Raw genomic sequence first — 22,376 nt, forward strand, 5'->3', positions numbered from 1 at the left:
GAAGCTATGTACATATTTACACAGCAGGGCAAAATGAAAGGCTAAATTCATCTTAGAATGATACAGCAATGTAACATATGTGATGCAGGTGCTGCTCCCTTTGTGCAAAATAATAAGCAGCAAACTTCTTTCAATTCAATACTTATTTTGGATCACAAAAGATGAGTACCTTAGATCAACTATACCTGTTCAGATCAAAAGTGCACCTAACCCAGTTTGCTATTGCACACAGGGCCAAAGGTTGATTTTTCAAGAGTTTAAGAACAGAGAAACAGAACAGTGATATTTGGCTGCAGCTGCAAAAATCCATCTATGAGCCTGAAGGGATGCTTTAGTATTTTCTCTAGATTCTCTTTGATGAACTTGCTTAGTTTTGAAAGACTCACAGAAGCAGTCAGATTGGAAAGGACCACAGTGTGTCATCTGGTCCAGCCTTCCTGCTCAGGAAGAGCCATCCCGGAGCACATGGCACAGGATTGCATCCAGATGGTTCTGGAGCATCTTTCCCTTGAGTAATGCAATTTTTAATATCTACAACACTCTGAAATGTGAAATCCCCCAGCTTAACCTCTCTTGTGTAAAGAAGCATTTTTAACCACCTGCCAGGTGCTGCTTCATTTGATGGCCTCTTCTGTGGGAAAGAATGATGAGCAGCCACTCTATTCATCCTGTTTCCTAGGGGAAATCGTTTAGATGCCACATCAACTCGATACACACCAGCACAGCAAGAGCATAAAACCTCACTTAGCCTGCTCAAATCAGGTGGCTACAAACTCCTGGTCTTGTCCAACTATCAACACAGGTTAGTAGAAAAGCAGGAATGTTGCTCCTGGTGACCATACCTGTCGCTGGTTTTCTGTCTCCAGTCTCAGCCTGGCTTCCACGCACCTGCGGGTCTCCAGGAAGGCTTGGCGCTGTGCCCTGTCTGATAGGTAGCTAATGAAGATTCCTGCAGTGTTCATACACATAAATAACACTGCCTGAGCTGCAATCTGCAATGAACAACAAACAGGATTTGATTAGACAGGAGAAGCAAAAATATCTGTTCAAAAAAATGAAAGAGAGATGAAGACAGCTTTGTAGGCTGCAAAAATAGCAGTTAGGAAAGTTTGCATAAAAGAATGTCTTGGATCTTAAGTAGGGACATCAACTTTGTATATTGTCTCTGCCTTGAGGATGAGATATGCAGTATTTGGGGGGCATTAAACTCTGGTTGAACCACAAATTATGTTTCCAAAAATTGACTCACAGAGCTCTAGCCAGGAATGATTACAAATGTAATTAACAATTTGTTTTTGCACTGCCTCTTCTGCAAGAGAAACTTTGTGATTTGTTCCATGGCTTTAGTTTGGAAAGCAAGCCATAATAAGGAAAACAAAGAATATCAATTAGCTATGAATTAATATCAGTGACAATAGGCATTGTATCATTAATATCAGTGGCAATGGTTATTGTATTGTTATCAACCAATTAGAATACATTCATTTTCAGCTGATGTCAAAGCACAAATTTACACAATCTGAATTCTGAACCAGTCAACAGGGGAAGCTGAAAGGACAAGCAAATTCTTGCACAGTCAATGCCTTTGTACACAGAGTTTTTCTTTGCTGAAGTCTACGCAAGAGCTGAACTGGTTTTCCTTGTAGAAGCTGTGCCACAGCTTCTTCCTTTTCCATATGAACTCAAGAGAGCCAGATGGGAGTGGATCCTTGGGCAGTGTAAATTTCAGTGGATTACTTATCTGTCATTGACCTTTCTTTGTGCTCTGCATGTTTGTAAGGCAGGGCACATCAACACCATTGAAGTGAGGATTGGCTAGGAAAGTGAGTAAGAAACATTTGACTGCACTAGAGAGAAGAAAAGTTTCTGCAGCCTCAGTACCTTCATCCACTATCTCCTCCTTGTAATTAGTTGAGATTTCAAAGGCTTTGATAGCTATGGGTGATACATACAGGATCATAACAACACCAGAACAACTGCAGCAAGGCACATCAAGTGTTCATCATTCAGGATCCTCTCTCTGGTGGTGGAAAATGTGATGCTTTGTCAAAACAGTCTTGAACACTCCAGCAATCTGTGATTGCAGCATTTTGGGATAGACATTGTATTTTCTTACTATCCTCTAATAATCAGTTTTCCTAAAATCCAAGTGTTGTTTGTCCTATTAGAGGTCTCCCTGATCTCATTGTGATGCTTTGACTCAGATCTGCAGGTCTCACTTCCCACAGTCATGTGGGTTTGAAAGTGAGATCTGATATCAGGCCAAAAGCATCTGGCAGAAACTTCAGCTTTATATATTCCCATATTTCTGAATGTGGAGTATTGTTCTAGTATAGTACAGGGAATTAATTTGCAATTCATGTGCCATGATTAAATAATAATGCATATCCTGGCTCCAGATGAAGTTTGTTTAACCTTTTCCAGTAGTAGTTGTCTAGACAAGGCTTGTGGGAAGTAGGGCATGATTAGCATGATCCTTGCATCTCCCTGTCTTCCAGGATCCTCTAAGCTGGAGGTGGCATACTCAGTGCACCTGCACAACTTTTCCTGATGCCTTTATCAAGTTAATAGTACATTTGGCTCCTATGTCACTCAATAATAAAGATTTTTAACAATTTAATTAGGTCCTTTGTGATAAAACTCTTTCCTTTTGTTTCCTTCAATTGACAATTTTATAATTTATTTGAGTGCTACATCATGTGTATAAACAGTGAGTAACCATTTCCAATTAATTAGCTCATCACCGTTCCTGATTTTACTGACTTAAAACATAACCCCTTACTTGTACTTTTTAAAAAGGAGGAATTTGAGGCTCTTTAGTCACTCTGCATGTATCACTATTCTCTCTTTGCACTTTCTGCCTTTTTCCTGTTATCTACCATATCCTGTTTTACTGGAGACGTTGCCCTGGACCAGCCAGCTTCCCCCAGACCCTCTCTGCCTTTGCTCCAAAATAAATCAGGGAAGGCAGTAATTTATGTATGAAATAATTCCTTCTGGTGCAAGCTACTAAAAGGTGTATGATGATCTGACATGAAATTGAGACTCTCTATCAGAACTAGTTGAGAACTGAATTGTTCAGCAGGACAACTGGAATCAGCTGAGGGAGGTTGGAGGAGTCAACTTTTCAAACCTTTTTGACTGACTTTGAACTTTGACCTGGGCTGTATTTTCACACATACTAGGAAGGTTAGAGTAGAGGGTGAAAAAAAAGAAAATCTCTCCAGAACATTTGAAAAGTGAATTTCAACAGTGAAAGCAGTGACAAGGTGGCCTCCTTTGCTAGCAAATTCATTTGCAATTTCCTGAGCCCAGTTCAGTCACCCATCTCTGCTAATGCTCAGGACTTGTACCACTCCCTTCAGCAGATCTCCTTAGGGTAAATGCACTAGAATTTGTCTTTCAATTAGATTTCATGGGTACATAATTTCATTTGGACAAAGGGAATAATGGAAAACATGTTACAGGTAAAACAACAGCTTATGCAGGGGCAGCATTTGCTTTCCTGACACATGATAGTCTGATTGAAATCACTCCAATGAGTAAAGCACTGTGACTTGCAAGGCATACTAATCTGGGGCTCTTGTTAATAAAAGAACAAAAAGACATAAGACTTGAGTCTTTAATTGCTGTTCCTTTTTTCTAGAGCTTATTGAGGCCAATTTGAGAAGTCTTGGAGGATTTTCTACAACTTATCAAGGCTACAAGCCAGGACACACTCTGGTTTTTAAGATGTACAGAGTTTAATATCTTTTTGACTGACCTGAAAATAATCAGTGCTCTCACAGTAGGGAAGCTGAGGCATAATGTGAAAAAACAAAATACTTTCACAACATTTATAGGTTTATTTGTACCTTTCACAGCACTTAAATAATGAAGAATAGCAGCACAGCAAGAGATCATAAAAAGCCATGAGTGATGTATTTTGATTTTAAATGGGGCTCTGAGGAGGGGTGCTTCTTGAATATTTAAAAAATGCAATGAAGGTACCCTTCGACACTGCTTGGGAATATGTCTGTAACAGACACAGTGTAACACCACTGTCCCTGCTGAACCTGCAGTTACACATAATCACATAATAGGATAAACAGAGCTAAAGGAAGTTACTTGATCACTGAGGCAGTAGAATCACAGAATCACAGAGTCATCAAGGTTGGAAGAGATCTTCAGGGTAAGCCATTCCAAGCATCAACCCAGCAGCACCATAATCACCTTTAAATAATATCCAAGGTTCCACATCTAGATGCTTCTTGATTCATTCCAGACTCCACTGCCTCCCAGGTCAACTTATTCCAATGCCTGACTACTCTCTCAGAGAGAATTTTGTTTCTAATATCTAATCCTGGCACGATCTAATTTAAGACTATTTCCCCTGGTCCTTTCACTTGAGACATGGCAGAAGAGACTGACACCCACCTCACTAAAACCTCCTCTCATGTAGTTGTAGAAATCAATGAGGTCGCCCTGATTGTCTTCTTCTCCAGATGAAAGAAATCACTTGTCAAATAAATGGTCACTTATGAAGTGTCCTCCATAAAGGCACCTCAGAACCCTTTGCAAAATCATTATGAAAACTAGCAAAAACCAAAAGATATGAGAGGATGCAAGTCAGACAAATAGTTTAAATTTGAACGAACACATTGATTGAAATAACATCATTTTTATCTGCCACTCATATAAAAAAGTCTTTGCCAAGACAGCTGAAACCAAGGAAACATTTTGAGTTGATTTGGGAAATACCAGGTTTCAAAGAAACAACTAAAAGGCACCGGGCATGGCTCATCAGGAGGAAGTGATAATCAAAGCAGGTACAATATAGTAATGCAAGAGAAAAGGAGAGGGAAAAATTGAAAAGATGGTAAAGTAAACCCCTGTGTCTGTTGTGAAGTGGTAGGTAATCAGCTACAGGCAGTTTTCAAGGCAGAGTTGAATCTAGGTCAGGAAGCAGGATGGTCAGAAGGGTACAGGTGAGATACTGGGAGAAGCACAACAATTCTTAGGCATTTCTGCTATTAAGAGCACCTAGTTGAGTTGGCCTTCCTTAGGAGTTTACACAGAATCCTGTGAGTTTATGAATAACTGGAAGCAAGCTAAAGGTTTGGCAAAAGTCAGAAGTTTCAAGACTTCAAAAATCATATCTGAGCTGTGTTTTAGGTTTACCATGATTTCCCTTTTTGAAACATGCAGTTAATTTAAAGCCATAAGGCCAGCCATTAACAGATGTTTATGGAGTGTATAGTGATTGAGTTCAGCACTTCCAAAGAATACATAACCTGAGGAAAAATGAATATTTATGAACATTCAACAAACCAAATGGATTGGAAATATGTTGATTGATAGACAGCCCTAAAAGATTGCAACTGATGTAACTTCATCATGAAGTTGAGACAACAACAGCATATATCCATGTGGAAAGCACAGTGGAGGCAGAGGAGAGAAAGCTGAAATTACTCTGAAATCCAGAAGGACAGTGAGCTTGTGTGTTACTACCTCAAGTGCAGAAATGCACTCCAGAATGTTTAGCAGAAATAAACCTATTATTAACCTCTTCAGCAGCCAATTTTTTTCTGCCGCATAGAAGCAGAGCAGGGTTGGGGCTGATGTCACCCAAACACGTGTGAGAAGTAAACAAGTGGCTTTCAATGTAATCTCCAGCTAGGCATTCTCAGGGCTTTAGAAACAGATTAGAGCATTTCTTGTCTGTTTTGGAAAAACGGGGAAAGTAAACTCATGCTTCTTAGAGAGTGTTTTCAGCATGTGCCACATAAAGAACTGGTTGCTATGGTAATTATTATTGGATAATTAAGTTTGGAGAAGCATTTTGATTTTTCATTAGTTGTTTAACTAAAAATAGAAGTTCACCACAATGTTGTTTTTTGTAATTAAAATGTCTCAGAAAATTCTCTTTCCTTTCTCAATCACTGTCTTTCTTTGGTTATTTGAGGGAAAATAAATGCTTTCATAAGAACTTATCACCAGGAATGGACTGAGAGTTGCACAAGAAGACTAAAATGCTCTACTTTCTCTAAAATAGGAACATCTGGCATCACAGACTCTATGGCTCTCTCACTGCTGGGCTGCAGCAAGCCTCTCTCTCCCACTGAGAGTATGATTTTATGAATCAAAGCTCTTGGCAGAGAAACTAGTAAGTACCTGTTTCTCTGTACTGCCTTATGCCCACCTTGATCCCTCAGTACAGCTTCCCCTTCACCATGCCAGATCAATTATTTGTGGGACCATACTCTGAACTATATCAGGGAACTTAGCCAACTTAAAAAACAAACATTTGGTGTTGGCCATATCTAGAGCAATCGTCTGATTAAGTTCACAGCACAGCCTCCACAGGAAGAGGAAGCATGTGAACATTCATAGCTGGCACTGCTGCCAACTCATTAAATGGAAATCATTGCTGCCTTATTGTTAAATCACCTTGTAAAGAGTGTTTTTATTACTAAAGTTCATTCATTCTGACTTCTCCTGGGTCTATCTGCTAAATTCCCCTGGCTGTGATAAAAGGCAGTTTTGTTTGTTTTAGTCTGTGGGTGCTTCTTCAGTAACTTTTATCTGGCACACAAAGGTGCCCAAACTGCTGCCTTGACTTTCTGGAAAACTCAGCTGTCCCTGATCCTCTCTACTTTCCAATACATAAGTACAACAGATGTTTAACTCCTACTCACAGCTGGAGTGGGTGCTACTCCTTAATCTGATCTACATACATGTACTTTACTGAAAGACAGAAATATACCACACCCCTGGGAAGACAGGGATGGAGAATAGCATAATGATTATTTCTGGTAAAGTTAGACAAGCACAGACTATGATGGCTAAGAACAGCTTTACCCCACCCACCCTAGATTTGCTACATGTGAAAGAAGCCATTTGTACCAGTGTCACCATCTGATTTCGTGTTTAGAACTGAATTTTGTGGATGAGTTGTGCACAGTTCCTATGGGAACATTGGCTGATTCTTCAAAAACTCTGATCTTATTTATGCCTCTAGGAGAGCTGAGACCTTTTTAGATGCCTGATCTTGCTACTACTAGAGCCATCATCAGAGGACTTCACTGTGTGCTTAGGAACAGTCCGGCCTTTAAGGTGCATAAAATGTGCAGCCTGCAAGCAGGTTGGCCCTATCAAATCATAGGGTGTACCACAAGAAATTATTATATAACCTTCAATGAAAACAACTGGTTTCAGACAAAGTTTTCTCACTCTGTTGCAGAATATTCTAACATGAATTTTTGTTCTGTTAGTGATTTAGAAAACAAAAACCGTTTCCCCTCTGAACAATGGCAAATTTGCATACAATCAATTGTTCCAGTTCAAGATAGTATTTGAAAAGCCATATCTTTAATATTCAGGATTCCAATTTGTTACTAGAAAAAATAGCTGTATCCTTTGTTGTTCCTCCTCCCACTGAATTCATTATTGATTGTCTGATTAAGTCGCTTATAAATAGCTAAAGCCACACAAATTTACTAAGTCAGCTACCAATTATGGCAAAACTTTTGCAACATGGTGTGGTACAAGAGATCTTCCAAGAAAATAATATCACTCATAAAATGTCATAATTATATCATATATAATTTCAGACACATAAGTACTGACATAACTGAAGGATGTAGAGGCAGTCAAGCATATGCATAACCCTGCTAGTGCCATTGAGCAGCCCCAAAGTTTCAACATAACTCCTCCTAGTCTCCTTGAGTTTATCTAAAATTTAGAGTTCAGGAATAATTTTAATAATAAAATAAATCTATTCTGGGACTTTGGATCTTTTTTTGGTACTTTTCTTTTTTATAGCTGTCAAAGTGACTAGACATGACTGAGACAATGTCAGTGGCAGGGTCATAGCCCATGCATACAGGGGAATGAACAAAGATAGGAAAATGACTTTCACTGTTTAGAAACTCTTTTCCATGGCTATAAGGTATTTAGCTGAACTCTCTGACACTTACCTAGGAACTGATCCTGAACTGTGCAATGAAATCTGGTGATCACATCTCCAGTTCACTGAGCAGCACAGCCCCCTTTTGTCATCATTTTTATACAGAATGCTGTCACCTCCAGATATCTAAAATGTTCCCATTTAGAAAAAACAATCTTGTCTTTTTGATGCAAATAACTTTCTCCATTCAGTGTTTTCTGTGTGTTTCTTAAGTACCTTTTTCCTCTGCTTTAAGACTGCTGTATTGCAGGGCAATTACAAGGAGAAATCTAAAGACAAATCTTCGAGACATAAATATTTCATTGCCAAAAAACATCACTTTTCTTGGTGTGTTTATAACTTAACATAAAGGGTTCAGACAGAAATCTCTTCTCCTCTCCAAATATATGTGACCTTGAAACCAGAGCACATGTACTACATAAATATTTTCAATTACCTGTGCTGTCTAACCAGGAGATCCTGCAACAACACACAAAAAATCCCAGAAAAAAATAAGGCACAGCAAAACATCCTGTGCAGTAGACAACACTGAAGCACTGAAGCAGCCTGTGACAGTCAGGGAAAATTAGGAAACAAAGAGATAGTATTTCCCAATTCATTGCTCAGAGGGGAGTGCAAAGCAGCTGTTTCTCTTCCTGCACTTCCATATTTCAGACTCATGAAGCTCTGTCTGACTGAAATTTTCCCTATACTTTTCTATTGCCAGTGACAATAAATTGGGAGGAGCTGTTGATCCCTCGAAGACAGAGAGACATTTCAGATCAACCTGGACATATTAAACACCTGGACATATTCAACATACAGCAATCATCAGCTGTATGAAGTTTAACAAAAACAAGTACTGGATTCTGCACCTGGGACAGGGCTGTGGAAAGGGACCTGGGGGTCCTGGTTGATGGCAAGTTGAACATGAGTCAGAGGTGCCCTGGCAGCCAAGAGTGTCCTGAGGGGCATCAGGCATAGCATTGCCAGCTGGCAAAGGAGGGGATTGTCCCTCTCTGCTCTGCATTGGGGTAGCCTCACCTCAAGTCCTGTGTTTTGGGCACCAGAGATATCAGAAAGATATAAAGCTATTAGAAAATGTTCAAATGTTCATGAAGATGGTGAAGGGCCTAGAAAGGAAGACAAATGAGGAGCAGCTCAAGTTACTTGAGGAGACTGATGGGAGATGTCATCACAGTCTGTAGTTTCCTCATGAGGGGGGGCAGAGTGTCAGGCTCTGATCTCATCACTCTCCTGACCAGTGACAACATTCAAGGGAATGGTTTGAAGTTGTGTCAGGGGACGCTCAGGCTGGATATTAAGAAAAGGTTCTTCACCCAGAGGGTTTTTGGGCCCTGGAACAGGCTCTCCAGAGAAGTGGTCACAGCCTCAAGCCTGACAGAGCTGAATGAGAACTTGGACAATGTTCTCAGTCACATGGTGTGATTGCTGGAGTTGTCCTATGCAGGGCAAGGAGCTGAACTTCAATAGTCCTTGAGGATCCCATCCAACTCAGGATATTCTATGATTCTATGCAGAAGCTGCCCATCCTTACAAACTGCATATTTACCGTTCAAAACAAATATCCAAGTAATTATGTTCAAAAAGGAGCCACATTCCATTTAAAGCTGCTTGAGAAATAAATTACTCCGACTGAAAGTAAGAACATCTAAACAAAGATTTACAACAAATTAATCTGAAATTGGGAAGTATACCCATGACTTCCTGGATATTGAGAATTAAAAATAATGCCTCTGGGGTTTTTTGAAGCAACACTTACGAAATATTAAATTTTCTCCTTGCATTTCATGCAAGGATATCTGAGTGGTAAATAACTGTCTCTGAGTAGAATTGTACTGTACGTTTGAGAACCAAGCATTAAACATCATCTCACTGACTAAAAATTCCAGCTGACACTTGTTCTGGAAAAGTCTGAGAGCATCACTGAGTTTAGGATGAGCCTGGACAACCTAGAAGTAGTATGCCTAATGTGAAAGTCACTTCTGGAAGTTTTCTTCAAATTATTACAATAGTTTTACCTAAGTCGATGTTAGATAGCCAAAGCAGAAAAATCTTAGTAGATCTCTTATCAGATGGTGCAACCAATTAGGAGTATTGAAGGAAAAAACCAAACACATCAAAGCTGTTTTACAGCAGTGGAAAGAGTTTCACTACATTTTAAGGAGATGTGAATTATGTAGTGTGCGTTCCTGCTAAGTATTTTTGGGGTGTTGTTCTGCACAGCTGTTTTCATTGCTCTGGATAATGGCTCTTATCCAAAGTAAGATGTCAAAGGGTGACCAATAATTATGTTTGTAGTGCTGACAGCTGTTCCTCTTTTCTAGCATAGGTCATTGCCCTTTCCTTCGGATGAATTGTGCTCACGTCCCAGAAATTACCTGCAGGACATACTCCATGGCTCTTCCCACTGGAACTGGCAATTGTCAGAATTTGTGTGCAGGTGACCCTGCCTTGGTGCATTCCACAGAGCTCTAACAACAAGAGAAGCTTTTTGCTATTCTTTCTAGTTATGTTAGGCCAGGTTGCATGTATTTTCCTCTGAATTACCAAGCTATGTCCATAGGACAAAGAAAGAAGCAAGATTCTGCAAATCATTTTTCCCTTTTGACATTACAATGGAAAAAAATAAAGTAATAGCAAAATGTAATGATCTGAAATTACTCTTGAACTCTTTATCAAGAAACAGACAACCTTTTGAAATCCACTCTAGTCTGTGTGAGAATGAGACTAATACCTATTAAAAAGTGATTTAGTTTAACTGAAATAGTACTGAGAATACTAATGAAAAATACATGAGGGATATCAGTGTCAAGTGTACTTTTCCAAAACCTGCTTGTATTCTGCTGGGAAGCTCTAATAATTAGCTGTGTGTGTTAATCAGTGATACCTGCTGGCAAACAAATTATCCCTTCCAGCTGCTATTTTTTAAAACTATTGACCTAAAATAATAATAAAAGAAAAAAAAGGCCAAAACAGTGATGAAAACAAATGTCTTTACACTTTATTAGCATTTTGTACAGCAGGCCAATCTCAAGGCTATGTTTTCCCTGCAATTTGAGCTGTAAATGGTTGCCATTTTGCATGGGTGTCACTGGTGATAGAGTTTGCCAATGAATTCACAGCTAATTGATGTGTGAGACAGCAAGAATCAATTTAGAGTCCCCAGATCAGGTTTTAGCTTTGCTAGAACAGAAATAATATGGAAAATATCTTCTCCCTCCAAATTTCTCACCTTGGCTGTTCTGCCTCCACTTTAAATTATTTTTTGAAAAGTGACCAGAAAGCTCCAATAAAAGAAATTTATATTCCTGTCTTTGCTTTTTCCCTCAGTATCTCCTTTTGTTGCTGACTATGATGACCTGAAAACCAGGAAAAGACAGAACTCAGCAATTCCATTTTTAGAATCCTTTCCTAGCAAAACCTTGAAAAACTCCGAAAGAAAAAACCCCGAACACCTATTTTCTTAGCTGTCCTGGTTGAGCTGTAAACATGAGATTAACACTTACTTCAGAAAAATCTTGGGCATATTAAAAGAAGTAGTTGTAGTCTGACTCCAGTGTACACAGAATTTCAAGCGTCCTTAACCACACTGAGAACCAGTGCTAAGGCCTTGGGAGACTTCAGGAAATGGAGAGCCGATGGAGATTTGGATAAACTTGCAAGGAAAACTTTAGGATGGCTGGGGATTTGTAATAGGGCCCAGGAGACTTTGTCCTCCAGGGCTGAACTGAACATGTCTTAGGCACAGCAGATGACATGAGTCACTCAATGTTAAACAGGGATTTTATTGATATCTAATGTTATTTGATATTTCCTTTAAAGTCTGCTTTATCTTGAGTCTTTTAAGCTATCATTTAGGAATACTCTTATATAAAATATTAGGAAAATAGAGAAAGGACATGGGAGCAAATGGAAATGTACCAGAAAAAAGCCATGAGAGGTTACAACATTCCAGGCCTGCTGGATTAAAACTTTATCTCAGAGAGTTAGGCGAGGACAAACATTTTCCTTTGTGAAACCTGTGGGTGTTGTTCTGCTATTAGTCATGGTGAACGCTTCAGGGTGGTGAGCTAGAAGAAGTCAAACTGACATCAAAAGTACAGAGAGTGCTGTGGGAAAGAGTTTATTCAGTCCTTGGCTGACAGAATATACCGGAGACAAATAATGAAGGATTAGGCTTCTCCTGACACTTTGCTAGCAGAGGAGACATATAGTGCAGGATTCATTTTGCACTGACAGTGGTGTGATTTAGGACTAATTCCTTTGAAGGCAGTGGCTTATTCTGGTTTAAAACAAGGATGGGATTAACTTCAAACCCTGATATTTACCATGAGCCAAATTCTCCTTGCCTGACAATACAAGCCATGCCTTTGTTTTCCCTGCTTGTATAAGCAGGAGAAACAGAAACTGGACTGTTCATGGAATATTAAATAAATGACGCAAAGCAAAACAAGCTCTGTCTCTGATGTTGAATAATGAATCCTGCTGATACAAGGAATGCTGCTGGAAACTGTTAAAACTTGGTGGACATAAAATAACAAGAGAAGCCCCTCAGATTATTTACATAAGGATGGCTGGGTACAGGGCTTGATACAATGCACATCCATGAATGTTGTGCAACTATTTTTTCAGTTTGGGTTGTGTAAAGGAATCCACTCAGGAGCAAGGTCAGTGTTTACCTGCTCGCACAGAAGCTGATTGTCTTCAAAAGGAAATTTTCTTGAACAAAACAGTGTTTGGTCTTAGTGAGTATTGAGCTCACAGATTTAATATTTAAGTCAATATCGCTGTAGTCAGGATACATAAATATTGTGCTTCTTGAAGCACTCAAGCAGACCAGTGCTTGAAATTGACTGTGGTTTTGGACATGCTAGGATATGAATACCAAGCCTGATGACACTGTGTTTTGTGGCACAAAAACCATCCCATCATTTCAGCCAGGAATTAGCTGATAAAATTGATTTCTTGCTGGAATTTCAGGCAGGGGGGAGAACATTACTTCTGAGCTTTAAAAAAGAAACCAAAGACAATCAGTTTCATAAACTGGTCTTCCAACTGGTTAATATTTTTTGAAAGCCAGACAGTTCTAGTAGTTAAATTATGAAAGGGTTGAAGGAGAAAGGTCACAGGTAATGACAGGGTTCAATGACACTTCATTGAGTTTAATGCTTGATCCAGATTCCATCTGTTTGATGGAGATATTCATCCTGGCCCTGATGGTTTTTTAAGCAGTCTCTTCCAACAATCTTGATCTGTTAGATATCAGAACATGAGTGAAAGAATGACATAAAACATTTCAGAAATCCTAAGGAATCGCTTATGGCCCCTTCCCGACAACAATTTGAATATTTTGGTATCCCTACAAGGATGAAATCAGTTCTCACTGCACAAGTTCTGCCACTCAGCCAGTTACCATTGATCAGATTGTTTCAAACGGAAAAAAAAAAAAGAGAAATTTTCTGTCCTTAAATTAAAACAAGGTCCCAGCCAAGCTCCATTGTTCAAGTTATTTTCTTGTTATTTAGATAGTGTGGTGCTGAAAGCAATTAAAGGTGTGTCTGTAGACAGCACCGTGAACTCGCTAGTTGTTGATATAAAGCTGATATCTCACTGCCGACACTGTACAGTAGCTACGTGTGTAATCTATATCAAATTCTAGATAGAAACAGGAACAAGTTCAAATGACTTCTCCATGTTGTCATCCTCATGAATATTCACATCCATTTGTCAGCATGATTAATCATTATATGAGTACAAGCCTTACATATTTTTCCAATAAATACACCGTGTAGTAGTATCATAAATTACTTTTTCCAGGCATTTTGGTCTTCTTTCTTACCTTCTGACATGTTCCTATATAGTATTTTACAGAGTTTATAAAAAAAGACAAGGACTCTAAATCATGCCAGTTACTGCTTTTAGGGACAAAAATATTGATTATAAAAGTAGATACATCACAAGATTATATTAAAAATACAAATATTGAGGAACAATAGCTGGAGACAAGCAAGATAAATATGGAGAACCAGAACAGTTTCATGAAGTGCTAATTTTAAAAAAGTATGTGCTTCTATGTTAAAATTTTCAGTTTTTGGAAGAATTGGGAAAAACCCCAAACTCCACCTTCACATCTTTTATATTTCCCTAGTAAGTAGTAAAGCAGTGCAATTGCTGCATTTCTGAAAACCTCAGACTGTTAGGTGTGGAAATGCCTTTCTTGGGCTGATACATGTCTGGTGGCCCCCAGAAGGGAAAATGTGGCAACACAGAAATATTTCAGTTTCAGAACACACCTGCAGCATGTGGGAAGCATGTGGCACTCCGCAGCTCCCAGTTCAACTGGAAAACTGAAATGGAAGAGTCATTGTCACTCAGAGCTGCAAAATCCCTCCTTTGGGGGGTTTCAGCTCCTGCTGACCTCAGTATTCAATAAAAACTCTTTGGTGGATGACATCTGGAAAAATGCATCCTAATTCATACACTTCAATCATCTTTAAAATTATTATTATTATGATGAATAACCCAGGATGTCCTACCTTTATCTACCACCTGACTTCCACTAAGAACAAGAGTAACTGTATTTTGCCTTTGTGTTTAATACCATCGTCCCTCTTGAACAAAAAATCCAGCATAATTTGCAAAGTACTCATTTTTCAAAGAGAGTCCTGTGTCTAGCAGGAGTAGAAATGGTTGTCTGAGAATCTTTGATTAAAGTTGTCTGTATAATTACTTTGAATGCCTTCTACTGATTTCTGCAGTCTGTGAAGGAAAGCATTTTGCTGAAAGACTGAATCGCCCTTAACGACATGAAAAATGGGATTTAAATATCCTGCCAAGGTCAGAGTTTATTGCCCTTGAAGAGAACATTAGCCAACAGGTTCCCTGAGTTAAAATTGTCTGCTACTAAGGCCTTTCTCTTTATTGGAGAAGGAAGGGAATATTTTGTGTCTGTTTAACAGTAAAAGCCCAATTCCCTGTTGGTGTCAGAGCGGGATCTCAGCCCTATTAGGGAGCTCTGGTACTCCAGTGACAGAAAGTATCCTCAGGTCAAATCAACCTGCTGGGGGTGTCACACATGGAGAAACTTGGCAAGAGACAAGATGTTCCATGAGCAGTCCCAGAGTTTAGGATGGATTTTTAGATGCAAAGTTAGACATAGGACTCTTCCACCACTCAATGATGCTCCACATACTCAGCAAGCATTAATCAATCTCTGTATTTACTTATGTACTCCTATCTGGTTTCCATTATCTTCATGTGCACCACATATCTAGGAATAGTCCTAAAGTCAACTTTAGTTGATTTCTGAGACATATTTTTTAATGTACACAATTGCTGAAATATTTGCTTAGAGCAGGAACAATGAGGAAAATTCTTATTCTTTATAATTAAGTGGTATATGCACATTTATGCAATAGAAAGAATCTAAAATAACACTGCTCCTCTGAATATATTTATGTATATATATATTATATATATATATATATCCATGAAAATAAATAAATCAGACTAGGATAATGATATAAGATGAGGAAGATTAAAGGTGAAGTGAAATGAGCTGATGATGACCTAAAAATTTCAATGGGCAAAAATAGCCCCTTTTCAACCAACAAATTTACTCTTTGTTTTTTTGGCTTTGAAGTTTACATGACTTTACTAGCAACACATTCTCTCCACCAGCTGTTACTCTCTTGGAAGAGACAATCAGATTCTATCATTTTCTTGCACCATCAGCAATATTGTTGGCTATTATTTGATCAAAGATTTCTGTAGCAAACCACAAATATAAATACCCAAAGCTGTGCCATTTCAGTCTACATAAATTAAAATAATTCAGACTAATCCATCAGCCTCAGGGCAGTAATCATTATATATATGAAATTGTTTACTTCTTTTGAAACTGGGAGTGAGAACACGTTGCATCATAGTCAAAATTAGGAGCAAGTTTCATTTAATTATAGAAATTAGGGCATGAAAGGGCCTTGATAAGTCACTTAACCCATGCTCCTGGATCCTGGTTATTACCTAAATCACTCCTAAAAATTGTCTCTCTAAATTGTTTAATTATGTCTCAAGGTAAAACCTTCCAAGCAAAATGAGGTTATTGAAGATACTGTTGTTTTTTCAAGATTTCTCTACTATCTAATTTAACTATTCCAATTGAATAACTTAACCCATCATGTCACAATCACTCATAGATGAAACAAAGAGTAATTGATTTCTTCCTCTCTATAGCAACCCCTTCCATATTTGAAAGTTGCCACAGCTGTCTCTTCATTTTAGAGTGATCCTCTATCCTGAGAAGAAGTGAAAATAAGCAGGATCCACTGCAACTGAAAACTGTATTTTTAAAGATCATCAGTGCTTTCTTGGCAGAAAGTTAGTTTCTACTTTTGTTTTTTTTTAAAGGAGAGTTGTTGGATAGATGGATCTGTTGCTCAAAACATTGTTCTAACTCTGGTAGACTGCCTGAGGGTAAATCTGCCCCCAGCTTTCTTTGGCACTTAAGACTGCTGAGAAAGCACCAGGGAGACCACAGTACCCACACACACACACAAATACATCTTTGAACATAAACATAGCGATCTCACCATGTGAAACTCAGGGTACTGGTAGAGGAATTTTTTTTTTTTTGCTGGCAGAAAGAAAAACATATATTACTAATATTTTTCAAACTCTTCCACCTGTAATATTGCACAGACCACAGAGATCTAGGAAGTGGAGACAGAATTGTTCCCCAAAAGATACATGGAGTGAGCATGTACCTGATGTTTGCTGTAAGCCTGTGCTCTGGCAGTGCTTGATGTCCATAGATGGGGATGGGGAAGACAAGGTTGCTGCTTTGAGCTTTGAACCATATGATGATGAAAAGCCCATAAAACAATTCCCATGAAGAAATGAGAGCTGATGACATGTGGTGGACTCTGTAGTTTTAGGTTTATGGTTAGACTTGATGATCCAAAGTGTCTTTGTCAGCCAAAATGATTGCATGATTCTATGACATAGACCTGCAGGCAAGGCCCTCCCATGACTTGGGGCCAGAATGGACTGAAGTCTGTGCAGAAGGCACAGCATGTAAACCAGGTCTCATCCTGTGATGACAGGAAATGTGCCTTGAACATGACCATGTAACCATGTTCAGCCTGGATTCCCATGTTAGGTCTGCCCTCCAGATCCTCAGTAGATATTTGTATCTGCATTCTTGAAACAATACCTGTACTGCTATCACAGAATGGAAACGACTTCTGGAGATTGTATTGTCAGATCTTCCTCAAAGCAGGATCACCTGCAAGCTGCTTAGGACCTTGTCCAGTCAGATTTTGAAAATTCCCAACAATGAAAACTTCACAACATCTCTAGGCAACCTGTCATAGTGCTCATTCACATTTAGAGTAAACAAAGATTTTTTTTTTTAATGTATAAGTGGAATTTATTGCATTTCAGTTAATGCGCATTGACTATCATCCTGTCTCTGGGCACTGCTGAGAAAAGTTTGTCTCCTTACTTTAGAGTAACCTATTCACACATAATTATCAGATTAGCACCCCTCACACATCCCTGTTCCTTCTCATTCCAGCCTGAACAGTCCCAGCTCTCTCAGCTTTTCCTCATTTGGCAGCTCCTCATAGCCCTTCTCTGGACTAACTCAGCATAGCTAACCATCTATCCTTCCATGTTTGGGAGTCCACAAGTTTTGTACAAAGTCTGCAAGAAAATCTGGGGGTTTTCTGTGTATTTATGTGTTTATGATTTGGATATTTAATGATTTCCTTATTTGTAGGATACTCTAGCATTTTCTTTTTTCCTTGTCTGAGATTCCTTGAATTGTCATTCTGTAGTCAAGGGCACTAAGCTTTGACTAAACACCTTTCAAGCTCTCTTAAAATCTGCAGCTGTTGAATCCATATTGCTGTTAGCCAGAATATGACAGTTTGATTTCCAGATTATAGTTTAATTATAGTAATTAGAAAAAACATCTCTTAATTAATGGTGTGCATATTTTCCATTTTTAAATTGCACCTATAAACCATCTTCAGATATACACAAACTTTAGGGACATAGTAAATATTATTTTGACTTGCAAATGTAATTACTGAGCCCGAAAGCAAGTTACAAAAAAAGGAATAAAAGCATGAAATTTCACAGCATTACTTTTGCTGAGTATTTGCATCATATAATAAAAAAATATGTAAATATATGAATTGGTCTGAACCTTTAGAAATTTAAATATGAAATCTTGCTAGATATATACATTGCTTTTAGATTAAAAAATCAAGTAGGTCAATCTAAATTACAGAAGCTTTGCATTGCAAAAGAAAAACAGAAGTGATCTCAAATCCTCTTCCTTCTTGTACACCATCAGAAGTGTTCTTTAATAAATTCACTTGGATAGACCATTTTTAAACTCGGCGCGGAAGTTAGCCTGTTCTGGTGTCATGGAAAGCAATCTGGCCAGCAAAGTTCTGTTAACTGCTTGAAGAGGAATGGAGCAACTGCCTTACAATCTTTGTACAAAATCTAGGGGATATTGAACAACTTAAACTTATACCACTCTTTATGTATATGAGAGTTTTTCTTGAGTTTTAAATAATTGACATGTTAAGGTTCATTCTTTTACACTCGTTCTCCAAAGTCACATTGACTTGGAGAGTTCTGTACTTAAAGCTTTTGAATTTTCTTGCTTTGATTGTTGATGAGATCTGAAGTAACTGAATGCTTGTGTTACATAATATACCAAGCAGTGTTATCAAAGAAGAGTGGTTGTCATCAGAAACTGTACCTTAAGAATAACCAGACACAAGTATTTTTGCAGGGAAGAAAGTAATAAGCCATTGAAAAAATAATTTCTAAGCAAGAAGAGCTATTGAGATTATAAGAAGATTAATGGGGGCCTACCATCCTATACCATCATACAGAAAATAGGAGCACTTCATGTGCTCTTCTGGCATTTCTTACAGGTGGCTAATGGAACACAGCAGACAAAAGCAATTCCATTAGCAAAAATTAAATACATGTAATAAATTCTTCTCTTCCTATTGTTGTCAGCAAACTGCTATTGCTGTCAGGATTGCAGAGAACATGTAAATTGTCCTAGCATCAGTCAGAGTGGCATTTGCCTACATTTTGGAATGTAAAAATGGTTTTACAGAAATTTGTTAAACTTGTACAGCCCTTTAGGCAAGTTTCATATGACTTCAGTTCTGCTTAAGTCTCAAAAAAGAATTTTCACTGGCTTCTCTCAAGGACCTTCAGATCCTTGAGGAATCTCCCGTAAATCTCTCTGACCATATTGAGGTATACTATATCCTTGATGTTTCAGGAATAAGTTACTATAAAGAATCGTAGAATCAGTCAGGCTGGAAAAGACCTCTAAGACCATCAAGCCCAACTGTTAACCCAGCACTGCTAAGTCCATCACTTAAACCATGTCCCTAAGTGTCACACCTACATGACTTTTAAGTCCCTCCAGGGATGGTGACACCACCACTCCCATGCACAGACTGTTCCAGTGCTTGACAATACTTTTGATGAAGAAATTTATCCCATTATGTAATCTAAACCTCTCCTGGGGAAATCTGAGGCCACATTCTCTTGTTCTCTTGTTACTTGGGAAAAGAGATCAACCCCCACCTGGCTACAGCCTCTTGTCAGGCATTTGTAGAGAGTGATAAGGGCTCCCCTGATTCTCCTTTTCTCCAGGCTGAACACCCTCAGCTGCTCCTCCTCAGACGTGCTCCAGACCCTTCCCCAGCCCCGTTGCCCTTCTCTGGACACACTCCAGCCCCTCAATGTCTTTCTTGCAGTGAGGGGCCCAAAATCAGACACAAGATTTGAGGTGTCACCAGTGCCAAGTACAGGAGGACAATCTGTGCCCTGCTGGCCACACTACTGCTGACACAGACCAGCTGCCATTGGCCTTCTTGACCACCTGGGCACACTCTGGCTCCTGTTCAGGCAGCTGTTGACCAGCACTCCCAGGTCCTTTTCCACCTATATGATACCTAATTTTACATCTTCTCAGTACAGGTGGCTGTTAGAGTCACTGATTATCAGGCTAGAATAGAATAGAATAGAATAGAATAGAATAGAATAGAATAGAATAGAATAGAATATTTCCGTTTCATGGGACTTATAACAGCCAGATGCCTGACCACTTCAGGGGCCATCAAAAGTTAAAGAACATTATTAAAGATATTGTCCAAATGCCTCTTAGATACTGACAAACTCGGGGCTTTGATCACTTCTCTAGGGAGCCTGTTCAAATATTTGAATACCCTCTGGGTAGAGAAATGCATCCTAATGTCTATTCTCTGACTTCCCTGGTCCAGCTTTGGACCATTCCCACATGTCCTGTCAATGGATCTCAGGAAGAAGAGCTCAGCACCGCTCTCTCCCCCTCCCTTCCTCAGAAAGCTGTTAGAGAGCAACAACATCACACCCCAGCCTCCTTCTCTCCCAACTAGACAAAACCAGAGTTCTTAACTTCTTATAGGACATACCTTCCAATTCTGAAGAGAATGAACCAGGTTTTTAAGAAGACCTGGAATGAACCAGTGGAACCAGGTCTTTAAAGAAAGAATAAAGTTAAATGCATCCATTACCACTATATTCAATGGATTCATATTTCAACAAAAATGTGCATGGCTGAAAGAAGCCAATGTAATATTCCTCTTTTGGTGCATTGTAGAAGATGTTGGGATGTTTTACACAAAACTCTCAAAGCAAATGAATATATTAGTAACTTATTACAGCAGCTGAGGAAGGCAAATTTTCAAATCAAATGAAGTTCTGAAATGCATAAAGATGTGTGTGGATCACCACAGACCAATGATTAATTTAGTGATGGAATGGGTATGATCCTCATTCCCAATTGCTAGCTGAAATGTATGGTGAATATTACTCCTTACTCTAAAAAAACAAGCATATCTGCATATTAAATTATACTGGGCACATGTGGGATGATTTCAATGTCAATTATAACCCTGTCTAGTATGCTTATGAAGCTTATTAATGTTAATGAGCATTGGAGGTACTTTCCCATATGACAAGAGGATCATAGGATAAAAGAGTGTGTATATCTAGATCTTATGCCATTATTTGAATAACTTCCTTGAGATCTAAGCAATTGATTTACCTTAAAGCCTATCTCCAGAATTATATAACCTCTGCTACATGCAATATCATGTAATATAATTTAGTTTTTCTGTGCTCATTCATTTTTCTGGTTTTTTTACTATTTCTTCTTTGCACTGTGGTGATAGTTATGGATTTATGAATGAGCCTTCTACTGTGGCAGATGTAATGCAAGGAACACAGAATAGATATCTCCCTCCCTGAACAGTTCTAAGGTAAATGAAGTGGGGCAGTTTGAACAAAGGAGAAATAGTATAGTGCCTAAAGATTTGATCAACCCAAAGACATAAACTGATTCTGAAAATGAAGATTCTGACAATATTGAAAGCTTCCATTAATTTAATTAAAGAAGAATTTATGGAGTTTTTTAAGGGAAAGGGAAGCAAAGATAGAGGAAAATACAGAACTGTAAAGTGATGATTAAATCAAAATTGAAAAATAAAATTGAAGTAAAAAATTCTATTATTGAACTCATTATTTCATTTATACTGGGGGCTACTGCTATCTAAATTTAAGCTAATGCATTATATAAAATCATAACACTAACATCAGACTATTTGGAAGAAGTACAATTATTTGTTGTGATTGTGGAAAAAAATGGCTTGTGTTAGTTTTGATCTTTTTTACACTGATATACTTCAGCTGCTTCACAGACTGCCGCAATGGTTAATTAATGAACTTTCCTCTAGAGCTAACTGCATGAAACCTTGCAGCAGGAGAAAATGTCAAATGAAATAGCAGCATTTCCTTAAATAGTTGATAATAAATACAACTCGTATGACAAGACATTTCTCTGTCAGCCAGTGCCTCTCTGCCTTGCACTTCATCCTGTGTACAGTTCCTGATATTTGTGTTCTAGGTTAAGCAGCACCACACTGGTATCTCTGTCAGCAGACCTGGCTGTTTGGAGAGATAAGCATGGCACAGCTCATTCAGAGAGATTCCTGGAGGAGCTGGATGTCTACATTTGTGTTCTTTTTCAGAAGAACTGTGGATTCACAGCAAAAGTTTCCCTAAAGAGAATCCCGACAAGTCATCTTCATGATTCACCTAAAAATCCTGATATCTATGGGATTCTTTATAGTACATTATGTGGTCTTTAAATCAAGGATCTAAATGAAGCTGTTGGAAGCCTGTGAGTAAGTCAGGTCTTAATAATATCACTTAGAAAAATCTTTAGTTTCAAGAAATGCCAGATCCTCAGGATTTTTTGTATTTGATCACTTTTGATGGTCTCTTCCATTCCTGGTTTGAATGGCTGAGACTGCTAACAAAATGCTCAAGATTCACT

General features: G+C 38.5%; 1 protein-coding gene across 1 annotated transcript in view; it reads right to left on the bottom strand.

Moving 5' to 3' along the window:
- ADCY8 (adenylate cyclase 8) overlaps positions 1-22,376 on the bottom strand; it is a 115,509-nt gene that overhangs the window by 84,937 nt on the left and 8,196 nt on the right. The window contains 1 exon segment of the mRNA XM_058805544.1: positions 843-992. Coding sequence (XP_058661527.1) covers positions 843-992 — 150 coding nt within the window.

The sequence above is a fragment of the Ammospiza caudacuta genome, chromosome 1 (assembly GCF_027887145.1).
Source record: "Ammospiza caudacuta isolate bAmmCau1 chromosome 1, bAmmCau1.pri, whole genome shotgun sequence".
In the NCBI taxonomy this organism is placed as follows: Eukaryota; Metazoa; Chordata; class Aves; order Passeriformes; family Passerellidae; genus Ammospiza; species Ammospiza caudacuta.